Here is a 26,898-nt window from a genome sequence, read left to right on the forward strand (position 1 = left end):
TGGCAGGCTTGAATCTGACCCATTTCTAGATCAGTCATCTGAGTTTCATGTGTGTGCACAATGTTGGAATTGGATAGCTGAAGGATGGAGGTAAGAAGATGAGTGGGAACTGTGGCCCATCATGTAGGATACAGCTTGTCTGTTTCCTGTCAGGACTAGGAAGGACAACTTCAGAGCTTCTCTGGTGACTATTCTATTCCTATTCATTGCAAGCTATGGAGTTTCCCAGCTGCTGATTAACTGATTAACAGTAAATCTTTGTTCTGCTGCTTTTACTTTCCCCTCAGCAATAAGGGACTGTTCTGCTCTGTCTGCTTTGCAAGCCCATTTTAGGATATTTGTCTAATCATAATGCTTTGTAGGACTTTATCCATTTTGGGGTTTTATAAGTCAGGCCAAAGACAAATAAAGGGAAAAAGAATCAAAGGAAATGGTCACAGATGAGAGGTAGCAAAAGGAAGAAACTTTTCCTCCCCATGCACAATTGACTGCAGAACAAAATCAGACTGGTTTAGGTAACCACAGGGTATAAAAATCAGGCTAGGGGCTAAATGTATTTCCCTGAAGACAGCAGGACAATTTACCTGAATGCCACATTTTGTAATAATGAAGTTTTATATGAGTGATTGGAGACTTAAAGAGGGAAGGCTGGCAGTGGGCTCACAGTCAGGATGAAGGCACAGCTGCAGGTGCAGAAAGATTTCTGCTTCCTCACAATGTAGCATTTTAGAAAGGGCAATATTTTTCCCTAATAGTCTGGTCACCTGTTGGTGTTTCTCAGCATCCTAATGCTCTTCGCCACTTTAACAAAGACATGATCAAAAAATGCATTTCTTTTGATGTATTTCTTGACTAATAATTTGAGTAAAGTGTTTTTCAGTTCAATCTTAACAGTTTGCATAAATTGGTTCTTAACCTTTCACTGTTTCCACCTCACTGTCTGGGGTCAACGTCCTTCGTGTTAGGCTTTTGTCTCACAAACCTTGGACATTTCCACAACCTGAAGTGGTAGAACCTTTCCTGTCCCATGGTGGGGCCAGACTGCCTCCTCCCATGCAGGCTTTGCCCTCTTATTCCTCTCACCAGCTAAACCTTGGTTTCCTGATTTCCATCAGAACTGCTAATGGAAGCTGGCTGAGGGAAAATTTAAGACACTACAGCCAAACTAAACAGTGCACACTGAGCAGATCCTAGCAACTTAGCTTGTCACAGGCAACAAACAGGTATGACTTTCCAGATACAGTCCAGTACAAACAGCACAGCAAACCAGATTGCTTACCTGGGGTAAGAAACCAAGTCACTGGGAGAAAACGAAGGCTTAAAGAGCTCAGATAGAGGTTTATATCTGCTCACAACCATTCTTGGTGGTTCCGGTAAGAATTTTAGGCTGTGGGTAGGTCCTCAAATGGGGTGCACGGCAGGGAAGGGGTATATATGAAGAAAGGACTACAGAACCTGGGCACACAGGGTTCTGAGGCAGCAGGGGAGGGAGAAGACCCCACAGCTCTAGCTGGGACCTTATATCTCTCCTCCCCCCAACTTTTCAGGAAATGGCATGTTAGATCCAACTTGCTTCATTAGCTGTGGCATGTTCAGTCCACTTCAACATGTGACCAGTCACGTTTGTGAGCAGGTCATGTATTTATTCCCCTTCCCTCATTATCAGGCCCTGGAGGTCGAGTGAACCAAGCAGACAAACCAGATTTCTTCTTCCCTCCCTCCCCCGTCCTCAAGGTTCCTGGGCGCCAGGGCAGTTACTCCCCTCCTTGCTGGCCTTGAAGGTCCCAGGCACCCGGCCAATCCCCTGTCAGTGATGACCCCATCACGGAACGGGGGAGCGTAACCACACCCCGAACGCTGTCCATAAAATCATGCGGTTACGAGTCCTGAGTGGGGAACTTGGACCAGAGCTGCTGCTGGGCAGTGAGACCCAGGACCCTCCGGTGGCCAGGGACACCTCCACCCTCCTCCGCAGACTGAGTGAGTCGTATTCTTTTATATGATTTTCAAGTCTAGATTATGATTGTTACACTGATACAGCGAACCATGTTACCGCCTCCTGTTCCCACAGGCGGTGCCTGCGCCAGCCCTGCTGCGAGGCTGCACCTGCGGGGCCGCGGCCACCGGCCGCTTTTCCCTCACGCCGTCCCAAGGGGTCCGCACCTCCGGCCGGCGGCGGGCCGCCCCGCGCTCTCTCTCGGGTTCCGCCGTGCTCCTCAGCGCCCGGAGCTGCGCGCATCCCCGGCTGGCGCGGTGTCCCGCCGCCCTCCCTGCCGCGCACCGGCCCGGCGGGCTGCCGGGGCTCCCGCGGCGGGCAGGTCGCCGGCAGAAAAGTGAGCCCCGGGCGGCCCCCTCCGCGCCTGTCCTCGCCACCGGGGGCCGGTCCCCGCCGCGGCTCCCGCCTGCCCGTGTCACGGCGCGGCGCCCCCTCCTCCCCGCCCACCATTTTCTTCCCTCCCAGACAGGCGCAGGGGAGGAGAAGCGGCGGGCGGGCGGCTGCCTCCGTCTCCCTCCCCTTCTCCTCAGATGCCCTTTGCCGCCGCTGCCGCTGCAGGGTAATTATTACAGTATGTGGCTGCGCTCTCCCCCGCCCCTCCGCGCCGCTCCGCGCCGCTGGCCGGACGCCGCCGCTGTGCAGCGCCTTGGCCGCGCTCCGCGCCTGGCCGCCGCCCAGGCCCGCGCCGCGCTGCTGCCAGGGGGGCGCCGGGCCCCGCGCGCGCGGAGAGGCGCGCGGACACCAATGGCCGCACGCCAGCGGCTCCCGCGCCCCTCAACGCCGCGGGCGGCGGCGGCCCCACTGCTCGGGGGGCGCCGCCGCCGCCGCCGGCGCTGCCCGGCGGAGCGCGGCCGGCGGCGGGGCGGTCGCTGCCCTGGCTCCTAGACAGCGCGGGGACGTGGGGCTGCGGATTATTGCAGACTAAGCAGTCTGGCGCTGCAGCAGCGGGCGGGGAGAGGCGGGCGGGAGCGGGCGGGCAGGCAGGGGGAGTGTGTATGTGTAAGGAGGGGACGGGAGGGGAGGGGGGAGAGCTGGCAGCCAGCCAGCTACCATCAGAATTAGCTCATTGTTCAATACAGGCAGCACTGGCAACCAAAATCCAGCCCGAGAGAGAGGGAGAGAGAGAGACTTTCCCCCAGCCACCCCCACCCCTTTTTCTTTTTTCTCCAAGGCTGCACTTTGGAAGAGGTGCAGTCATTCTTCCCCACACCCCCTACCCTCTCTCCACTCCCCCAACTATAAATTCCCTTCTGTAGCATGCTGCCCTTTTTTAATCCACATTTGTGTTTCACATCATGTAGAAAGGACAGAAAGTGAGCAGGGAGCGGGGTCTTTTGTCTGTAAGTATATGCAATTAAAATCCACAGAATTTATTTTTTTTTAATTAATCTTCTCTCTCTCTCTTTGTTTTAATTTCCTTTTGTCCTTAGCTGGACTTTGCTGCAGCTTGCCTTTCCCCCCTCTCGGTGCACATTTCCAAACAGGCTTTCTTAAAGACGATGGGAAAACGTGCAGTATATGTATTTAACTCTTTGTCTTTATGCTTTAAGGCTGGATTTCTAGGCTGGGGATTTTTCTGCACACATGTAAGGGGAGATGAGAAGTGATTTTCTAAAACTGTTTCCTTTTTTTCCGCTTTTGCACTCTGCAAACACCAAAATGCATTTTTGAACCTAATGCACTTAGTTTTTTTAGTATGCATGCAGAGGTTTAGGATTGGTTTTTCACCTCTTTTCTTCTCCGTTGTAAAACAGATCTCCCTCTTCTCCACCCTGACACTGGATTCCTCTCAGGCTGCTGGGGTTTATTTTTAGAAAGCAGTCATTCTTGCAACAGCCTCCTGCATTTTTGCATGTGCAGCAGTTAAATTTTGGGTGGTTCTTTTGAGAAAAAAAACCTCAAACCAACAGTATTTTGGTGAACATTTAGTGATGTGCTTGCTTTCAGACGTTTCTGTGTACATTTATAGATAGATGAGTTTGCAGTTTTAAATCCAATATGTATGTGTGTGTTTGTGTGTAAACATATGACTCATACCTAATTACATTTCATACGTACACACTGTAGGTAAGAAATATATAATCAATAAAAGAGAACTTTAATTTTTGTCACTTTATGAAAACTGATAAGGGAGGTATGTACAAATTCAGTCAATTAAGAGTGTGGTAATTTAAAGTACCATTTAAACGAGGTAGGACCTACTCTTTTTTTCTCTCCCTATTTAAAATAGGGGTGTGTGTGGAATAGAGAGAGAACTGGAGGTTATGTAATGCAGTGCCATTTCCAAAAATACCTACTCTCTGGGCCATTACATTGTGAAAGCCTGACACTGTTAATACTCATTTCTTGAATGCAAAAAACCCACAGTTTCTAATATGCCTGGGAACAATGGACCACCTTTACAGTGAGCATAGGGTGACGTTTTTTTGTCCTCTTGACTGATTTTTAGGTGCGTTAACCATTAGGTATAGTGCTCTTTAGAGATGTACCAAGTGCTAATAATAGCATAGGGTTCTGCAAATCCAGGTACCAGGGATTCCTTTGTCCTATATTTAAGCCTACAGACCACTGAAGTGCAGAGACGCATGATATATGAGCATACATGTGGTTAGAATAATTTGCATGACTTTAATCTTAACCACTGAAGCTTATACTTGGCTTACCCACTGTTAACGCTGGCAAAAAAATACCTATTAAATACTGCAACAGTTGGAATACGTTTTTTTCATTTTTAATTTTTTTAAATTGTTTTCAGATTGTTCTCCTTGTGCTACTTGAGAGAAACTGCAATCCCAAGACTTAACAGAATCTAAAAATGGTAAGAATTAGTTGTTTTAGCAAAGAATCAATCATCTTTTATATAAATACAAACCTTATTTCCCCATCCCCAATACTCATTTATAAATACGACCTTTATAAGACATGCTTTTTGAGGCTATGGGGGTTTGCCGTACAATGACTGATGTACTGTGAAAACATCCGTATGTTGGATCTTTGATTTTCTTGCATTTTTAAAATAAAAATCTGAAATCCCTCTTTGTGCAGTAAGGCTTATTTAATTGAAACAGGAAGTGTTTAGGTTACTATGAAAAATACACATCATAACACATGTAGGAACACATGGAGACAAAACAATATCCAGTAATTTCAGCCCTGCTACCTTCCTCCCAAAAAGAAGAAATAGGTCATTGCACTTAGTAAGTGAGGCAGATTTAATGTTAGTCTGTCAGGTAAGTAGATAAGATGCAAACTAATTTTTCCTATTATTTGGTAATTTTTTCAGAAGTTTAGCCTTTCTTTGTGATACAGATCTGTTCCAGAAAAAATGGCTAGGCCTCAGCCTAACTGAACTTACAGGCACTTAGTTGGCATGTATTTATTGAACAATATTCAACAATAACCTGTTTCCTTCAGCTTATATTTTTACTGATTAAAGCCCATTTGTTATACTCTTGAGATACTACTGTTGATGACTAACTGATTTTGAGGATGAAACATTATACATCTAAGTATACTCTAAATACGGTATTCTCTGAGAAGGACTGTCTCAGAATCAGCAGGACAAAGAAAACTGTTTTTTACAGAAAAAGTACATAAAGTAGGCAGAATTAGTTTCGATGCTGTGTAGTCATATAGCATTCTTGATTGAAGATGCAGCTATCACTGAAGCATGTCTGAATACATGTATTGACATAAATGTGATATATTTTGGGTGATGGTAAATGGGCATGATAATCTCATGGTAAAACATCTGTTAATTTTTATGGGGCAATAGCTTGTCTGAAGTAGCATTGTATAGGGTGTACATTAGCATAGATTATTTTACAAAATGTGAGATTCTCAGGGACATATTAAGATTGGGTTAAATTAATTGCATTAATTACATTATTCTTGTTTGGTTCTTTTGGGTTGTTTTGATTTGGGGGAGGAGGAATGATCAAAGGATGTTTAAAATAAGCAAATATGTAATCTCTTACAAAGGCTTTTTTCTTTTTGGCTCCTTGTTTTATATCATTCCTATCTGCAAAAATAAACTTGCAAATTCTGGAGTTTTAGTCTATTCTGGAACCTACTTCCATCAAAGTGCTTTGCTCATCTGTGTATAAATGAATAGTTGGGGGTGGGGAATTAAAAGGGAAATGATTCACTTAAACTGTGAATAGAAATCATGTTAAAATACATTTTGTTCACATAACTGTGGAATATTGGATAAGGCAACTGTTTTCCTACCAACACAAAGGTGACAATCAGCCCACATTTTTAGATGGTATGCAGTCTGTTATGTGCAATATATGCCTATCTATGGAACAAAAGATTATTTTAAGTTTAGTTAGGCATAAAATAGCCACTGATTTTTACCAGCAGATGATTCTGTAAATCTAGCAAGGTTCCTGTAGTAGTCAATGAAATCACTTTTGTGAAGCCAATCTCTGGGCCAGAACATAAAAAACTTATAACTATCCAAATGCAGAAAATAGAATGTAGTAACCCACCTGTCTAGTCCTATTGTTTTTCAGTGTGACATAAAAATCTCATTTGGCTGTTTTTGAAAGCCCTTTTATTTGTTATGAAAAGGCCTAATTCCACTTTTTTTGTGACTGTTGATCAGAATTGCAATGTAAGAAAGACAACATTTTGCCCCAGCTTGCAAGGTTGCCTTGGTAGAATCTCTTCCCCTACCATCACACCTTTTTTCCCCTTACACCAAATGTAATTTTAAGTCAGACCACTGACAGACTTTGCAGTAGTGGACACTTGTCTTTGGCATATTTCATGTATTTATTGCAAGTGTCTCCTTAGCCATTCTAATTTGCAGGAAAAATTCTTCTTTACATACCAACACTTTCTACAGTGAAATACATGATTGTAAAAGTGCTTACTTTGTTTTCAGTGTAACAGCATAGGCAAATCTGCTCTCATTGGTCAGTGAAAATTTAGCTGTTACATTTCACCAGGCTGACCTAAACTGTAAAAAATGGGGAAAAATGGCCTGCTTATTCCTTTGCTAAACTGAAAGTTCATTAATTATTTAGTTAAGCTTACAGTAAAATTAAGAGTGACTAGAATAAACTTACTGAGAACAAAGGAAATCTTGGTTTATCTTCACTGTGTTACCTTCTTAGTTTCTTAATGTTCTTATTCCATAAAATGTTTCTTAAACTGCTTACAAGTAAAAGCAAAGAACTTAACAGGTTAGTTTTCAATGCTGCTTCTCCTTATCCTAGACATGAAATTAGGATTTCCCTGTAAGTGGTTAATGAATCTTTCTTGGAGCTGTATGATAATAACATCAATAATTTAAAGAGAAACAAAGACAGAAGAGTGTACTTCCTATTCTTCTTACAGTTTTAACTCATGGACATTTTGAGCCATCTTACACAAGAACACCTGCCATTTGAGGATCTGTCCTTAACTTGTGTACAATGTATTTCCTTAAATGACTGCCTAAAGGAAGAAAGAAATTTTTATATTTATGCATAATGTATGAAATCCTGAGGTGATTTTAATTGCTCTTTTTATTTGAAATGCTAGAATTTCTGCATACTACCTTCATGGAAAGTACTGTATGTCATAAAATACAAATTCAGATTTTAGTCCTAATTAAGGGGGAAAAAAAAGGATCTAACTAAAAAAAAAAAAGTGTTTTTAAAATTTATTTGGCCTATGTGATCCAGTCATTGAAATAAAGGACCTCGTCAAGAGTGAGAGGAAGTCTTAATACAGTTTTCTGTGACCTCAAAGAAGACTTTTAGCAAAACCAGGAAAGGCTTTTTTTAAATGGTAAATGTTTGTTTTTAAAGAAAGACATGTGACAGAGTGGTCTGTTTGTTTGCTTCTAAAGCACTCAGGTGTGTTCTTTTCTCTTCACATTGCAGTTCATTTCTGGACTTCAGTTCTGGGAGTTTGCAATGCAGGTGCTAAGGAATTTAATAACACTAATAAAAGTGTATGTCAGTAAACAGATAGATTCTTAATAATTTAATTTTGACCTGCCTGAAAATAAAAGATACCCTAGAGCAGCTTATTAATTTACTTCTGACTTACCATGATCAGATGGCTTTCTTCATAAGCACTAGTAGAGTGGAATCTCTAGACTAGATGTTGTACAGTGTAACTGTTCATCCCAAAGTAAAAAGGCCCTAGAAGGAGGTCATTTGGACTAAACTTCCTGTCATGTATCCTTGCCTGAACCGGATCAGTTTTGAGGTTATTCTGTCATTTGCATTCTCTGGATTTCATAGTCTTACTTAGGGGAAAAAAGAAAAATGGAATGATGGCCTTTTGGAGAGAAAACAGTTGGGGGAAAAGGTTTTCTTCATTGTCAGAGAAAGAAATGACAACCTGTATTTTGTTGAAGAGGAAAAAAAATTACCATCCCATTTACTTTTCTTCAGTTCACAGGGAAATGTGTAACATTAAGTTAGGTGGAGATACTTATGAGGCAAAGCTTATATTTAAGATTTCATCCCAGTTTAGCCATTACAAAGTCTTTTCCAGTGAGTTATATGCAGATATCTTTACACATTCAGTAATTTTCTGTGTCTACAAAATGACTTCACCTTAGACGGAAAAACTGTTCATAACTTTAGGATTATCTGTGGAGAATGGAGCCTGGGATTGGTGTGGGAGAGGCAGGCATTATTTTGAATCTTTTATATGCTCCGAGGAATAGGAAGAACGAGATACTAGGATGAGACATTATGTCCAGCCTAACATTAGAGACACACTGGATAAATGCAGCTCTTGGTCTGTCATGAGAAAACTCATATTTCTTTGCTGATTATTACCAAGTCTGGTACTGGAGCTGGAATCTCTTGATGGTAGTTCAGAACTGCATAGGAGCTGTAGGACTATATCAGATCCTCTTCTGTTTATGTGTAGTGATGGGTAGAATTTGGTCAAGAGAAGTAATTGAGAGGGATGAAAGCTAAGCAGTTTTGGATATCTGAAGGTGTATATTTTGCTTTTTTATTACACTTAAGGTCTCGTGCATGAAGAATACATTGGATTCAGTTTGCACAATGCTACTTGATTCTTAGGGAGAATTAAAGCTTTTCCAGCTTACAAAATAATTAAGCAGAAATAACAAACTCACTTTTTGCAGTACTTCTGTGAAGTTAGCTGTTCAGCTGTAGAGAAAAAATCACCTTTGCTTGATTATGACTAGAAAAATTTTAAGTGGGGTTTAAAACAAAGTAATTTTTGTCCAGAGCTGTAGATACTGTGGATAGTTCTGTAGTACAGTTCATATGCACATTAAAAGGCAAAATCTCTGTATATGTGTTTCTACCTAGTCACAAACATGCATGCTCCAGGTGCTAAACTTTGTAACTACGCACTATCATACTTTACCTGAACAGAACTGTGTTGACACATGGAATTGAAGGTTTACATAATACTTTGCCCAGGACAAATCTTTACTGAACTTTTTTACAAAGGATGAAATCTTGGAGTATCAGAAATAAGACTTAATATACACCTTGTAATACTACAGTCATTACATTGTTTTTTAAGTCTTGGAATCTAAAGCCTTCACCAACAATCTTTTATCTTGTTTTGCATCGGAATACTGCTGCCCCATATCTAAGCTCTGATCTTTGTGTGTATGGCTAAATAGAGGGGAGAGAGACTACACTTAATAGCTCTAGAACAACTTCATAAACATAATTCAGTTGATATCATTGACTGTGACAGGATATTTTAATAAAAATATTTAAAAATATTTGTATTTTGGTTTTATTTTAAATATTTATTCACCTCATTAAGCCATATTGGTTGAGGGTGCAATCTGGAAAGGTGCAAAAATGTTCTTTCAAATGTTTAATGTAGAATGGTACTATGAATCATTGTTTGAATGTTACATGAAATTCAATTTAGACTGCTTGTCTGGCAAATTCATGGTAGCACTACTGAATGAATCCCCATATAGATGTTCCTGAGAGGATTCCTGATGTTTCCTTCTGTAAATACTGCATTTAAAAAAAACAGACAAAACCAAAACCGACCCACTCTCAGAACAGGTAGCATTTTCTCATCCTGCAGGAAGGAATGTTTCTGTATTAATTTTGTTAACACTAACCTTATTGTCTGTCTACTAGTGTAGCATACCTGTGTGGGAGTAAGTTGAAAAAAGTTAAAAGAAATTTGTGTGTTCTCACTGAAGGTGGTATAAGCCTTGGCTTAATATGTACATTATCAGAAAGAACTTCTGAATTCTTACAGCACTGATGTTTAGAAGGCACACATTGGCATCATAGAGATGCTCAAAAAAATTAAGTTAGAGAGGAACAAATCTTGGTTTTAACATGACTATATCTGTGATAAATCTCCATCATGAAAGACTATGAGTTTAAGAAACTCTGTTCCTGCTGGCAGAAGAAAATCCAGTGGAAATATTGGTAAAAGTCCTTACCCTTTATTTCTCAGCTAAGTAATTGTATAAGGCAACATGAACAAAACCCAGAAACACTACCTGGCAGGAAAAGTTCTTTTCCTGTGTCTCCTCATTAGATGAGTCCCAGAACGCACAGATATTTTATTACTTTCAGCTTACAGAACATACATGATACAGCTTGTGTTTTTGTACTTGGGAGTAGCAATTAAGCTACATTAAATGATACTAGGTCCTGGTACTACGGTGACTGCAGGTAAATGTACCATAATGCTTTCAAGCACCTGTTTCAGTATCATCAGCTGTGGTCATTACATCTCTCTTAATGAGGTAAGTACCAATGTGGTTCTGTCTCCCATTTCCAAGGGTACCACTGGGGCTTTTAATACTTGCCTGAAATACACTGGTTGGGCAAGAGGTTGGCATCTCATAAAGGGAAAGGCTTTCGTGGCTGGGCTCTGCAGGACAGTAGTTGGCAGAGGCAGTAGGCTTGCTGCCACTTGGAGAACAACATCACTTGTTGGATTTCTGGTCCTCTTTCTGGTGTGTATGAGAAATTTAAACAAAATTGAACAAACCAGTCCAAAGCAGTGTATTAAATCTTCTGTAAGTTACTGTATTCAGGCCATTAATTTAGAAAATTTATAGGAAATCAAAAAATGAAACATGTTTTGGAGTTCAGCTTGGTGTATACCCCAAAATTGGAAGTAGGGAACTAGGACACCACACAGAAAAACATTTTTCTGAGCTGTCTCTGTTCTTAGTCTTTCTTCAGGATTTCCCTGCTGGCCACTGTTCTTGCTGGTCTTTCCCTTAAGATCAAGAGGACACTGGGCTAAATGGACTTTTTGGTCAGCTTGTGACCATGCTGCTTTTCTTCCTATTCTTTTGCTCCAGTAATTTGTCAGCATTGTGTATAAAACTCCTGAAGAATTTAACCATGCAGTCTTTGGTCCTGAATTTTGCTGCCATGCTGTGTATTCACCTGACTTTGTTACAAAAGATTTGCTTTTGCATCTTGTTCTGCAGTTATCATTAGGTGTAGATACAAATAGTTATTAATTAAACTTTTCATTATGTTACTGTACTTGAAGAGCAAATTACAAACTCCTGTGTCTGAAAACTCAAATACTATGTTAATTCTCAAGCTTGTTACTGTTATTTTTGTGTGTGTGCATTGTAGTGCAGAGGCAAACAAAATGAAGTGGAAAAGGTGCTGGCTTGCACTGGGTTTTGAGTTTGGTTTTCTGGAGAGCTTGCTTGGTTACTTTAATTTCTGTAATATTTTACAGTTTGAGAGTCCATGCACTGAAATTTACAGGTGGAATAAAGTAGTTTGCAGCCATTTTACTGGTTAACAGAACTTTCTATATAATATACATTTGTTTCTTACTGTTCTGGAATAATTGCATTTCTTTTCCTTTCAAGGAGGTGATACTCTGGTAATGAGTATCTGTTAAATTCATGAATTTGGAAGTTGGATGAGCATTTATGACAGTGTTCACAACATACCACTCGTTTTCTTTTTCTCTTACTCTCCATATGCATGGTAAATATTAACAATGCTTTGCAATGGTTTTTGCATGTTAATGAAGTAAAAAAGCAGCATGAGAGCACTTGTAGCACACAAGCTAGATTCATCCTGTCTAGTGCAGAAAAGTGCAGATTGATCTCTCTGCCTAAAAATTGCATTACACTCAGGTGGTGTGGGGAGGATTCTATAACTAACCTCACTCAATCATGTATGCCAGAAGACAGCTAAAGGTTCTGTTGAGGGTTCTTACCAGCTAAAGAATTTGGCAGGAGTGTGCTGGCTCAAGCTAGACTAGGTTGTGTTTTGACCCTCCCCAACTCCATGCTCAGTTTTGGAGGCCAGTAGTCATGTAACAGACTTGGAAAAATGTGCCTGCTCCAAGTGCTTGGTATCTACCAGCATCCTGTGCTGCAGCAAGGGGCTCTGCAGTAGTAGTCTTAAAAGCATGTTTTACAAATTTTGCACAGTCACTCAGATAACTTTCTTGTATGTATCATGGGATACTGCAAGTACATATATAAAAGATGCAACCTGTATAGTATGGATGAGGACAGGAGTGAGTTCTTTGAAGGAGCTGGTACAGATGAGCCAAGGTGGAGACTACATAGCAGCAGACACTTAAGTGTAACCTGGAGAATAGATGCTTTAAGAACAATGAAAAAAACAATGGATGAAGATTGGTTTATGTGAAAAGCTTTCTACTTAAAATCTAGAAAAACTACTTCCAAAGTCACTTCCTTATGCTGTGTAGGGAAGGAGCAGATGACATCCTATCCTGTGAAACTGACAGAAATTGAAGAAGTGATGAATAAGGACTGCAAAAACCCCCTAATGAATAAACTTGCTAATTCATGTGCAGCGTGGAGAGGGGAATGCAAGGAAAAGCATACTTGTCTCATTTAGGCTTTTTCATCTCTATGTGGTTGTGAGTTTGAGTCATCAGATGGGGAGGAATAAAAACCAGCAGTAATATCTTACCCATGAAAAGACAGAGCCAGTGAGGGATGCTGATGCACAGAAGCCAAAGTCAAGTTCAGGTGTGCAGCTGACCTGTCACGTTCTACTGATAGAGTGCCACATATTAATTATTACTGTAATGGCAGGTAAAGTCTTACCAAAAAGGTGGGTCACTTGGAACAATCCCAGTCAGCAGGAGAATGATTGTATAATTCTTCCATCAGTTCTCTCAAACCATTTATCTACCTTTATCTGCTGTGTGGAACTAACCAAGTGAAATGATTGTAAATGTATTTTTTTACCCCACTGATTTTTGAATGTTCATGGCACTGATGTGGAAAGCAGGACTGATAGAAAAACCTGCAGCCCTGACAGTATGCTGAAAATGTGAACACAGGTTACTGGGGATAACTGTTGCTGTACCTCAACCAGAGGCTCAGACTTGTGGTGCAGAGCCACACAAAAAAGCAATTAAGTTCACAAAATTGGCAGGCCTCATGCCCGCTAAACTACATGTTCACAGTATTTTTAAATAATTAAGCTAAGGTAATTAAGTTGCATTTTAACTTGGCCAAGTTGTGGTTTCTGGTGTTTCAATAGGGAAAGCTTCTTCACTGAGCCTGTTTCAGAATCAGCTTATCACAACAGCAGCATCCCTTTTGATCGTAAGTACAGCTTCTTAAATATAACAGAGGTTCATCAAAACTTCACTGACTCTTTGAAATAAGGAGTAATGATGAACACTCTTCATGTAGCCCTGTCATTGCCCTCTCCAGAAGATTCAGAAGATGAAGCTGATTGGTAGCAGACTGCCACCCAACTAAACTCTTGAGAAGCAGCAACCATTCAGCTGACAGTTGCTGCATATATTAAATCCTGCATGCTACGTTTGGAACATGGTGGACATTAATATTATATGATTTCATAATGTTCCCCTCACAGTGTTAAAAATAAACTACTGCAGATGGGAGCATTAGTTTACCACTCGCACTGAAGTAAATGGATTGATTCTAGCACAAGCTTTCCTTCCAGTTTTGTTTAAAATGAATTGCTTTTTTTAACAGTTATTTATTCGGTGTTCAGATAGTGGTGCACTAAGATTTTCCATTTATGCATCTGGATTGTGATGGTGGGCTGTTGGTGTCAAAGAGAACTTTTTATTGCAGGGGGAGACATTTGGGGGATTGAGAAGTGCATGGTAGAATGTGCTGGGAAAAGTGACTACAGCTCAAACCAGGTGGTAACTAAGAAAGTTTTTAAAAACTGCAAAGTTATAACTGTTTTAATGTAGCAGGCAACTAGTTATAAATTTTTGTAAAAGAAACTGCATCAAGACTCAATTTCGAAAGAAAATCTGCTAAATGCTTTCAGTGATGCTGAGACCAGCCTCAAAGGAAATAATCTACAACTTTTCCTCTAGGAGCCTTAATACCATTGATTTGTGTCATTGCAATACAGAGCAATGGTGGTGAAAAATCCTTGAACTACTTACAGATACAGAAATGAGCAGCAGCTATGCAGCCCACCCTCAGTAGAGTGGTAGGAGGATGGCCTCTCTCCCTTCTGGGATAGGCACTACAGACACACAGGACCCTCAGTCCTCACAACTGCACAGGTGTAGTTGTAGTGCTGCGGAAGGGAAGGGAAGAGCATGTCCCTTTTTCCCTTCTCTTCAGCACGTAATTCTATCATTTTACTCCCCTGTCCCCCAGCACATAGCCTTATATGTCTGCTATTAGACTGCTAATCCACATAGTAAAGCTTATAATTTTTCTTTTATTTTTCTTTTTTCCTCTCCTAGGTAGGCTAGTGCAGAATTATTAGAGATGGTCACCTTTTATTCAGAATTAGGAATTTCTAGAGTACTTGTCATCATTTACTTTTTGATTTCATCTCCCCCCTCGCCCAATTCATTTATATGATAAAGAAGTTATCTGAAACTTCTCAAAAGGAGGTTGCTGATGTACTCAAAGCAGCTGGTCTTTTTCATTAAGCTTGTAGTTTGGAAATCCAGACTGCAGTTGAATTCAACTCTTCCAAGTCTTGAATGAGACTTGATGAACAGGAATTCAGTTGCGGTCCACATGAGAAAGAAAAAACATAGAAAAAGTAACTCTGGGTGCTTTCTTACTTGTTTATTAACTATAAAAACCTTCTGAATGCTTAACAGGAGTGTGCTTATTTTAGTTTAGTTTAGTCTAGCATGCCTTAAGTCTGGGTTTTTTTCCCTCTTGATGGATGTATCTGCATGTAATCTGGATGGATGTGTCCGAATCTGTACTTAGTGAGTAGGAATGAAAAGTGGGTATCAAGAAACTAACTTTAGCATTTTGGTGTGACTGATACAGTAGATTTAGACCAGATCTGTTAAAATTATTTTATATATCTGTTTTAAAGCTGGGCAAAACTTTGTGCTCCCCTACTATTGCTCTTAAAGAGGACATGACTTAAAATGGAAGAATAAGCATTAGAGTTTTGAAATGCTGGCGAAAAAGAGCCTTTCCAATAGCAAAAAAGTTTCTCAGTTTGTTGGGCAGAGGAGAAAAGAAATCCTTCAGTTTTTGTTGTTTTTGGTTTGGTTTTGTTTTTTTTTGTTTTTTTTTTTTTTTTTAAAAAGTAGCAGTAAGTAATTCTGAGGCTGGAGGCTTTAACAGCCAGTAAATAGATTGGGCATTTATTTCCCTCCACCTTTGCTTTTTCTGAGTTTTAATTTTTATTATTAGTATCTTTTCAAGAGAGTGGAGACTGAAGAATTGAAAACATATTCTTCATAGATCATAATTCCCTGTTTCAAGCTGACCTTGATGTTTCGGGCAGAATTGCTTGTTGTAGAACACTGTCTCAGCACTTCCCAGATCAGTGGGTTTCTTTCCCCCTGACTTCTCAAAGCAGGAGTGAATGGTTTTGTGTATCACATGTTCTGCCAGGAAGGCACGCTTCCAAGGGTAATAGAGCTGTTAGTCACATGTTCAGGGTTGATCCACTAATAATTTATGGATGAAGTTTACTAGCTTGATTTTTTTCCTAATGATTATCAAATACTGAGGCTATCAATTTAAGTCAGCATATGAGTCATGCATTGTATAGACTTGCAGTAACTTTAGTTTTCAGTCCATCCTAAAGTTCAGTAATTCTGTTCTGAATCCTGATACTTTGGTTATTTAAGCCAAGCCTGTACTTGCATAATAGTCACACAGGAAGTACTAAGAAATGAAAATATGGTGTGTATCAATGAAGCATTTATTTAGAAGTGTTTGCTTCATGCTAACAGCTGGAAGGTTGTAAGCCTTACATGTGATGGAGCATTGCATTTCACTTTTTCTATAGCTCATCTTGCAACATCAGTATCAGTTGTTTTGAGCTGATGTTATTGACTTAAGAGTTCTTGCTGTGTTTTTCTAACACACTAGTTATCAGTGTATTTGAACATCTAAGTAGTTTCTGCATTTTATAAAGCATGTAGCATGACACGACATCCTTCTCCCCCCCCCCCCCCCCCCCCCCCCCTCCTTGTTTTTCCTCTTGGTGATTTAGAGTAAGTCCTAAGTGGACTTTTCTACACCAGCATCTTTTGTCCATTCCAGAATCTTCCTCCACTTAGCCAGGATCCATGCCATGATTCTGCAGCCTTTCAGCATTGCTCACAAGGCAGATACTTAAAAGTCCTTTGGCTGCCTATTCAGGACTTTGGTACAGTTATAACAGAACAGTGACTGCATGTGCATAGGTCCATGTGATTATTGTCTACCAATATTTGCCACAGTAGCTGTTTTTGAAGAGATACTAAGAAAATAGGACATTACTGATATTTTTCTCCATAGAAAATTACTGTGAAAGCTAGCTGGGGGGTTGTGTAGGAGTTTGTGGTGGTGTTTGGTGGGTTTTTGTTTTGTTTTTTTAATCCTGGAGCATAGTTGCAAGTATATTTTACAATTTACACCTTTTTCCTCCTGCCCCATTCCCAAAATCCACCCTCAAACTGCAGTCCCTCGAGGTTCTTACAGATTTAAGTTGAGGATCCTTTCTTTGTCATTTGACTACAGGTGCTTATTTTATTCCTATTGAGTTATTAATAGGAATGACAAGGCCTATAGGCTAACCTGAATACAACTCAGACTCCATGGAAAATATAGAAGCTCATGTTCATCATAATCAGTAATATTGTATTCTGATGCTTATTTCTTTCTCCTATTGGAAAATAACATTTTTGTATACTTTGCTGATTTGAGCACGCATGTCCTGTGGTAGAGCTGAACTACTATCCTGGTTCCCCACTATGAGTTTTCATACAAAAAATATGACTATACAATAAAATCAAGGCATACTTGCAGGATGGGTAATTAGGGATTATAAACAGCAACAGGAGAGGTCAGGTATCTTTTATCTTGGTATCTTTTATTCAAGTGTCTCAAATATTCAATGTGAACATTAACTGATTAATTCACAGAGTGCTCTGTGCTGTGTATTAGTTATTCTATGTCAGCCATGCCCAGAGAGCTTAACTGGCTTGTCTGAGATCACACAATAATCTGAAATATGAAATAAAATCTGATGCTTTAATCAGTAGAAAGCACTGTGTTCATGCTGTGGAAAATCGTGAGAGAATGTACCAGAGCAGGCGCTCCCTTAGGATCTGTGTTTTAAATTTCCCTCCTGTTTCCTGCTTTATAGTAGAGTCCAGGATTTTCTCTTGGAAAGATGATTCAAGTAATCTGATAATTTCTTCAAGCTACATCTAGTCCAGTTTTGACAACTAATAGCCAACATGCAACGCCAGAGAAATGAAAACATTCCTCAGGTTTCAATATAAATACAATAGTAAGCAGGTGAGTAAAGCTGGTCCACCAGAAATTTAAGTGACAAGGCAAGTTTTGATTGCCAAAGTACAGACAGATTTGAATGGTGTAATTTACAATGTTCAGTTCAAAATATTGACAGTTTGACATTCAGGCATTGTGCAGAAGGAGTTCAATTCACAAAACCTCAAACACCCAGGAGGCAGACCCAGCAGGAAAATAAATTTAAAATCTTCACCATCAAACGCAACTTGTACCTGACCACTTCAGTGATAATGAGACCAAGATGAAGAAATGCTCTGATCTTCATCCTGAAGTTGAGGAACTGAAGCATGGGAGGTTTCCAGCTCAGGTTCACCATAATTGAGGTGTATTAGCCTGGCATTTATTCACTCTAGCTTCCCACTGTAGACAGTGGCCGGCTTTGGATCTTACCCATTTTCCATAGGAAAATTCTCCTATAGCAGTCATAGGTCAATACCTTAACCATTAAATCCTGATGTCAGCTATTTTATCTATACCTTTTATCATGTGTTTGAATTACTTTAATGTCCAAAAGATAGGGTGCTAACTAAGAATTATAGCTGTGTCAATGGTCTTAGAAAGTAGTAAGTTCTAGTTCACAGTTCATTGTGAAAGGATTATCGAAGGTGTGTTCCCTTGTTTCCTGCAGTCATCAGCAAAGGTAATAAACCTCATTAAATAGTCTTTCACCAGTGAATTCTGACAGAAGGGTCATGTGGTCTCAGTATCTTCAGCAGGTTTATCAGTACAGACATCCTTTTATACAGAATTTCTTAAAGAGATTTAAAAAAAATCCATCCTGTGATCTTTTTAAAAAGCCTGTTGAATGCAGATTGCCATAAACAATATAGTTGAAATACTCTAGAGACTGATCTTGTTGTCATGGGTACTTGAAAATATGTACTGAGCATAAAACACAACTAGACCTCTGGGCCAAGCTCAACTGATGTTAGTGTCTTGGTTTTAGTAATGTGGTCTGTCACATGAACACCATTTGATTGCATTTAATGAATCTTTCTTTGTTAGTAAAAAATTGTCTATATTTATGTCACTGCAGGTTTATCAACCAATGTTCATGATTTGGGTAAGCCAGAAAATCTTTCCAACCAGCCAAGGGGATGGGGGATTTCCAAAGGTAAAGTTATTTATGCAATTTCTTTTATCTAATAAACAGTTTACTAAGATGAAAGTTTTCTGAAAAACAAAACAAAAAAAACCCCATGGAAAGTTCAATGGATTTTATTTTATGACTGCTTCAAGAGAGTAGCCAGCTCTTATGATTTCATCACGAGTCTCATGGTATTCTGTTTTTCTTAAAGCCTTGGCTCCTTGAGCCAGGCAGTTAACTAAGGATTTCAGCTTTAATTTTAAATTGATGTTTTTAGCTTTCAGACTTGCAGAAAACATGGACTCTTGCTGGCTACTTACCAGAAGGAAAACATACTAATTTTCAAGAGCTCATATTTCTTAAGCCTGTCTCATGATTTTACAAGCTCAATGTCTGAGTTTTGAATGCTTGATTCTGGCAATTCTCTCTTAGCAATGCAGGTGAAAAAGTCAATGATAATGCCAGAGAAGGAAGGAGATGGTGGTGTTTCTCTTTTTCTTTTGTTAAGTTTTCTGCTTGTGCTTTACCTGGCTTGAGTAACAAGCATACAAAGCATGGCAGTTTTCATCTGAGTTTGACAAGTACCCCCACATAAATGCAGAAGATGTGGCTTGTCAGACACAACTCATCAGATTTTGTTCTCTTACCATTGCTGGTTTTATAAATGTGAAACTGGATATGAATTTTGAGTAGGAAAATATAACAGTTACTTAGAACCACAGAATGTACATGTTTTGTTTTCATATTCCCTTTCATTACTGACTCAAAATCTGTCCAAAAAAATGGCAGGTAAGAAAAGGAGAGAGCACAAGGGCAATCAGTTGTTTTGATTAAGTTTCAATTATTATCTAGGCTCTAGCTCCCTGTTAACAAAACTCTGCTATTCCATCTGGATAACACTGTGTTTTCAACACTTTTTCTTTATAAAGGAACTTCTAAAATTTATATTTGGGCTATTTGCAGTCTGCTATTTCCAGACTTATGTGTCAGCATGCCAAACTTTAAATTAACGTATATGGCAGTACTGCCATTCTTAACACAGTATTTCAAAAGTTCTGCTGAATAGGCTGATAGTGATGCCAGATTATGGTGAATGTGCTATATATGGTCATACTTATATTAAATGAATTTGCTAAATTTATGAATCAGCTGTGTGTTAACTAGATGATTTTTATTCAGAATTTTAAGTTAGGAGCTTTTAGTAAGTTGCTGTTCATCAGTAAACAAAGTTGCTCCTGAAACACAGGAATGAAGCTGTGAACTATGTGCAGCATAGTAACAATGGTGCATTATACTGGATTTATGAATTGCCGTTGTTTTATGTTGTACCTAGCTTAAAGTTTATCAAAAGGGATAATTGATTCCCAACTAGTCAAAAAATAGTATACTTCTTTCCTTTAAAGTGATTGTATTCCTGTTTTTTTTAAATACAATGCATTTTCTAGCCTTTATGTAATTCTTCAAAAGATATTTGGCATATGCTTATGTGGTGGCTTAGTCCCTGCTGGGGTCTGAGACCACGGGGCCGCTGCCCCTCCCACACAAAGGGAGTGAAATACAAACCCTGGGGCTGAGATAAGGAAAGGTTTAATACAGCAGTGCCACAGCAACACAGCAAACAACAACAATAACAGTAACAGTAATAACAGTGAACAGAGCAAGAAATCTACTGATACAGCAGTGAGAGCAGAGAGATGGCATAACACACAGGTTCACCGATTCTCCCGCCCTTGGACGCCCGGAGGTGATGTCAGCATGGTATTGAATAACCCGGCTAGAGCTCCCCCCACCACTGCTGGGGAAACTTAACCCTATCCTAGCTAAACCAGGACAGCTTACAAGGACCAGTTTTTAGAACTAGCTCCAAATTTTATTTCACAATTGATCTTCAAAAGCAATGGGAATATTAGCTGCACACAATCCAGCTTCCAGCAGAGTATCAGCCTTAACAGAAACTGGATGTCTTTGGAATCTATTTTTTTTCATCTATCCTGTAAAATTAATCAGGGTAAATTGCTGAAGAAGACTGCAGAAAGTGGTCATTTTTTTGTATTCAATGCCGAACAGCTTGAACTACTGAAAGAACAAAGTAAAATTAATAGATTTTTTGGAACTCTTAAAAGTGCTTTTTTTTTTTTTTTTCCATGCAACCAACTAATATACAGGAATACATTTCTTAAAGACAATTTATTTCCAGACCTAGAAGGGCCATATGGGACTTTTTATCTTATGATTGTATGGCAGAATTTCAGGACTGAGATTGTTTTCACAGCTGAAAAGGAACTGCCCAACACAGTGCTTTTGGAAATTTGCCCAGACCTTTGGTCTGTGCGGTGTGCCTGTTTGCATGTGTAAGTTTCTAGTTTTCTTCCCATATCCTGTAATGATACACAACTAGCAAATTTAGTCAATAAAAAAGCCAAAACACTATCATGAGGATGGAATTTTCTACATTCCTCAGAGGAAACATATTTGTGCAGTCACTAAAATGTAAACGTTTTGTTTTCATTCTGAAATTGTCTCTTGCAAAACCCCCAGTTTGGCTCTAGCAAAGGCAAGGTATGTTTCTACTCCTACTTCTCTCCCTGGCTTGCACAGCCCTTCTGTGTCAGTACTGACTGAAGTCTGTTCAGTTTCTCCACTTCTTGATGCCCCAATGGGAGAGGGCACCATTTGCCCCTAGGAAAGGATCTTACTCTGTGTTCAGCCTGAAAACTGCTCCTGACTGTGTGCAGTGCAGAACCCTGGGGACAGTTCATCTACCTGAAAGCAGAATTTATCCTGTAAACTGTGGTAAAGACAGTGGGAGAGCTATGGGGTGGCTTTATTCCTAGCACAAGTAAATGTAGCAAATACGGACATTCCAGTGAAAATTACGGCTTTGAGGAGCCAGGAAAGGAAAATTGCTGAAAATTGCACTTTCTTGATAGTTGTGAACCTGCTGTGTGTTTAATTCCTAATTCAGAAATTCACAACTTTCACATCAGAAAAATTGAACTTGGAGAAGATAACTTCAATGTCTTAAACAAACTAAAAGCATTCTGCTTATATGACAAACACGTCAGAAGCAATAAAACTCCTTTACAATTCTGATCTCTTAAACACAAAAAGCACAGATTTTTCCATAACTTACAATATATTATTAGCTAAACAAATTATTAAGCCCCATAGTGACATAGCATCAGCAAAGTACTTCAAGGAAGTGCTTAGCCTTTAGGCTTCCTTTGGAGGCTTAAACTGAAATGTATTTAAATGCTTTGCTGAATGAGCATAGACTTCAGCCAGTGAATGGTTAAGTATGGTTAACGAAAACATATCTGAGGCAGCTGACTGATATGGCACACCATCTCCTTACTTGTCTCTAGACAAGTAACACACTACAGTGTCTTTAGAGTGCTCTTTTCAATGAAGTACTATAGGAAAGTCACTTCTTGGAGTATGCTAGCAGCTTAAGCTGTAAAGTGTTTAAAAGATGAGAGGTCTAAGCTGTAACAGGATCTCAGTAATAAGATGATCTTTCATAACTAAGGTGCACTTTTACGTTGGAGGACAAGTGGAGCCATAAAATGGAGCTTAGAGTTTAAAAAAAAAAAAAACAAGCAAACAATTTATTGGTAGATAATACCATTAACATTAGGTTTTTTTTTCGTTACCCACGTTGGTACTGAGTTGTATTTTCAAAGGGGCTTGGTGACATCTGTCTATTTGTAGCCATGACTGTTGCATTCATGACACTGAGACACTGTGTCTGCCTTCTGTGCTTCACGTGTGCAAAACAGGTAATTGCTTATTTTCAGCCATGTTTGTAAGTCAGAACATTTGCACACACAGTACCTGCAGGTGCAGTTTTAGACCTGAGCTGTCCCATCTATTATGAAGGGCACAGAAATGGCTTTGGCAGGAGTGAGAAAAATAATTTTGAGGAATAGTGTAAGGATATACAACTGATGGTGAGCTGCAGAAAGGGTTGTCACTCCATAGCTTCTTCCCTTATAACTTCCCTTACAACTTTGTTGGGATGGTTGGGGTCTCCCCAGCTGCAACAAATGTCCAAATTCCCAGTTCATCAGAGGACAGTTGTTGGCTCAGCTCTTTTGCATTTTGACTGCTGGGGCACACTCATTCATCCCCAAGTGAAGAGTTTTCCTCAGATGCTGCAAAGCTTGCCTGATTTGTAAGCAATCCTTTGCTCTCTGTGGCATTATTTATAGTTGATTCAGCCATGTTTAGTAGATGTTTACTAGGGAACTATGGAAACCTTAGGATGGGAGGACCCCACCGAACAGACTTCACAGAAGCACAGCTAATAACTGTTTTTTCCTCTCCGCAGGGAAGTCTCCCCATCTCAAAGGAAGTAAATCGTAAGAAGAAAAGTGAGGTGGAGGGGACATGCCTGGTTCCAGTAAATGGCTATGGACACCATTTCACCAAAATCAATTACCTCTACTCTTTTTAGTCATAATTTCTCCATTTGTATTACATATGGTGTATGGGTTTGATGAGGTCATGGTGTCATATATTGGGAATTGTTTCTGTGTAAATCATCAAGTGTAAGAAGAAACTATGGGACTCTGAGCCTTGCTTTAGAGAATAACAGGGGACAAACGTGTACCATAAAAAATAGTTTTTAACATTCTGACTCAAGCGAAAGCACTCAGAATTTCACACTGTGAATCCATGTTTACAAACATTACAGGTGGGCCCTCAGGCCTGGTTCTACCACAGCAATGTCTTCCACTACACAAACTCCACTGCTCGCATGCAACCGGTAAACTTCTCTCTCCATTTCCACCATCCTGAACTGCTTTTTGCAGAGGCTGAGAGTCCCCCTTTTTTTCATTTAGATGTAACAAGCCTAGTAGTTTATTTTCATCAATTGTCTGTATATCTCTATATTTTATCCATGTACTCTTTTGATGTATAGAAGTAGTATGAAATTCATGGTTTCCTTGTGGTAAGTGATCGTGATGCTGCCACGGGATTTGAGACACTGATGAATGGTGCTATTTTGGACTTTAAATATGCTCCTTGGCAAGGTAGCTCTGATGGAGTTATTTTTTATTTCCATGTTCTGAGAAGGTGTTGGTACTTTGTTTTTCTGAATGTTGTTCTTTAGACTGGACTGACTTGTTTACTTGTGTCTTCAGTGTGGCTTTCTTATTCAGTGCTGTAAGTGAGTAACTACTTATAGTGTACAAGTGAGGAACTGGTTCCCTGTCAGGGTCCACTCACAAACATGCAGTTATAGTGGGAGCAATCACAAAACTGTAATTTACGTAAAATCTCCTTTCTGACTCCTATCCACCTAATGAAGAAAGACGAGCAATAATTTTCCACCAACCTCTCAAAATCTCTTGATTTTTGTCTTTTTTTTTAAAGAAGGGACAAGTTTTAATGTCCTCTTCAAATCCATAAAATAGGGGATATAGTTAAAAAAAAACACAGCAAATTTCTGGGAGGAGAAGTCCTAAAGGGGAAAGAGTACATTTCCACGGTACAGTCAGCATGTGGACTTTACATTTTTGTTCTTGCTCCTGGACTACTATCAATACGAAACAACACAAACCACAAACTAAACAGTATCATCTACTCATGGAGTGTTGTTGTGTTAGACACAGTCTGAAAGCCCACCTTAATTTTTTTATAACTCTGTCTTTTAGCTCTTCCTTTTACAGGGCAGGCCTTGTTCTGAACTGTTTCAGCTTCTGACTGTTAAATACCAATGCATGCACTGCACTTCTAGATTTCTTTCCCTTCTCCACCTTCTGTATCCCTTTTCTTGTACATTTTATTTTCCAATAGATTAGATACATCTACTGTGCTGTATATAGAGCAAGAAGTAATATTCAGCAGTTGTGGCATTTATGTATAGTTGCAGTTGTGTACTGCTGAAGATGCAGGCTTTTGTAACAATGTGATCTTTAATAATGCACTACAAGTACCCAATGTATTTTAGCTATTTTAGTAGGATTTGTTCAATAAATATGCAAGCTCTAAGGGTAGCTGTGATGTACCTGTTTCCTTATTACAATAAGGGGAGGGCTCCTTTTCTGTTTGTTTGCACCTGTTTTTTACGTGACTTCTGAGGGGTTTTTTGGGAGTATCTGGTGAAGTAAAAGGTGATTCCTTTTGTTAAACAATAGCTATTTAAGATAACCTAAATGCCAGACCTAGATCTGGGAAATGATAGCTGCTGGACAGTGGTAGTCATGTACTTTGCTTTCAAGACTGCTGAGTGGCTGGGTCAGACATAACACTTGATTGCATTTTTAGTAATCCCAGCAGGAGACTGTGGGGCTGTGCATGGCAAATACAATATATTTCATTTTTCATCTCTGATAAACTGAATTAAAAGGCCATTTTCCTAGCATGTGTAATACAGTTTAAAAGAATATTGATACAGTTCTCCCTTTAAAAATACTTTTGTTAAGGGAAAAAGTAATATCCACTTTTATAAGTTTTAGAACATACATTGGTTTCATTTTAGCATCAAAAACAGATAGACCAGCATTTTTTTAAAACACAAGCAGCAACCAACCAATTAATACCAGATGTAACTCTGCTCCTGCAGTTTTCCGGTCATAAGACCAAACAAATACAATTCCATACAATACCCTGACTGTCTATCCCACCGAGTGAAGTTATACAGGGATTGAGTTTGGTTTGATGGCTTAGCTTGTATCACAGAAAACTTGACCACACACACATGGCATCTGATCCAAATGGCTACCAATCTCTCCATAGGAAACACAAAAGACAGCAGTGTATTTGCGCTAGAGCTAACTCTCTGGTTATAAAGCAATTTTATCTATCGTATACATATATACATATAGACATCATATACACACCTATATACATATGCAAATGATAAGAAACAGTTAATAGAATTCAGCAATGAGTAGTTGATTAATTGATCTTTTTTAACGTGGTCCACTGGCTTTGGGAAGTAAGCGAACCATTTCTTAAAGAGATATGAAAGGTGATTAAATTCCAATCCTATTGCTAGTAATATTTAAATTTGCTACACAAGAAATGCTTTTAAAATAGAAATATTTAAAAGGGATGCACACTCCTCTGGAGCTTGCAGCTGCTGAAATAATGATCACCTGACCTTCCACACTGATTTTTAATCTTCACAGCAACATGCCACATTTTAACAAAGATGTAAGAATCTGTTGATTAGGGTCTTTGATCGAACCTCAAAAACTGAAAAGCCATTGTTGAATACGACAGGTTTTTTTGTTAATAATAAACATGAAGGACTCCCTGCTGTATAAAGCAACTTTTAATATGCTAACATTCTAGAGACTGAAATTTGCTGGAGATTATTTCATATACATTATGATCAATAGAGGCTTTCTAAATAGGCAAAGGTGACATACTCTTTTGCATCAGCAATAGTGGCTGTGGCACCTATGTAGCATCAGCTTCATAAGATTAAAAAAGAGAAAAAAGTTACAGAGTGGCTATACCTAAAAAACCAGTGGTAATGGCAAATTTAAGGAATACCCCTAGGATTTCATGCATGTCTTTCCTGTAATGCTCCATGAATCATTATTAGACATGTTTTGAAGAAACTATACAGTTTGACTCTCTGAGACATTAGCTGCATGCATCACAGGTTTGCTCCTGTCTGGTGTGCATATGATATACGCCCTCATGCATACAAGGGGTTGGGCTGAGCAGTGTGCTTTGCACCTTTACACCAGGACTTGGGGTTGGGGAGCCAGGGGAGGAGTCTGGTAATTTCTCCCGGCTGTATGCTTGATGCAGCCACATCACAACTGAACTTTGCTACGTAAGAGCAAAGGTGAAAGAAGTTATACTGTTGTCATCCTTGGGACGGCAACGTTTAGTTTTGTCTATGGCACAAAGAGACCTTGAGCTGGATCTGAGAATCAGCAGCATAAAAGCTGATCTAGAGAGGTGGTAGTAGGGCAAGGGTGGGGAATGGAGCAGGTCAGTGCTTCTCAGGTTGGTGGGAAGGCTTCCCATAGTTGGAAAGTTGATTAAAACAATTGGGAAAAAAAGCAGTGAATGTGTCTCACAGTCAGCTGATGCAGTACATGACGAACTGCCTTTTTAACCCTC

General features: G+C 39.6%; 1 protein-coding gene across 3 annotated transcripts; it reads left to right on the plus strand.

The window, feature by feature from the left end:
- Positions 1 to 1,841: 1,841 nt before the first annotated feature.
- On the plus strand, positions 1,842 to 24,809 carry NREP (neuronal regeneration related protein). 3 transcript variants are annotated; one of them, XM_074813029.1, is made up of 4 exons: positions 1,842 to 1,980; positions 4,752 to 4,814; positions 18,757 to 18,834; positions 23,138 to 24,809. In XM_074813029.1, the coding sequence occupies exons 2-4, from the start codon at positions 4,812 to 4,814 to the stop codon at positions 23,261 to 23,263; spliced, it is 207 nt and encodes a 68-aa protein (XP_074669130.1). In that variant the 5' UTR covers positions 1,842 to 1,980; positions 4,752 to 4,811; the 3' UTR covers positions 23,264 to 24,809. The 3 variants fall into 3 exon arrangements, with proteins under 3 accessions (XP_074669130.1, XP_074669132.1, XP_074669129.1); XM_074813031.1 differs by lacking the exon at positions 1,842 to 1,980 and adding an exon at positions 2,473 to 2,555; XM_074813028.1 differs by lacking the exon at positions 1,842 to 1,980 and adding an exon at positions 3,115 to 3,336.
- The last annotated feature ends 2,089 nt before the right edge of the window (positions 24,810 to 26,898 follow it).

Source organism: Strix aluco, chromosome Z (genome assembly GCF_031877795.1).
Source record: "Strix aluco isolate bStrAlu1 chromosome Z, bStrAlu1.hap1, whole genome shotgun sequence".
Taxonomy (NCBI): Eukaryota; Metazoa; Chordata; class Aves; order Strigiformes; family Strigidae; genus Strix; species Strix aluco.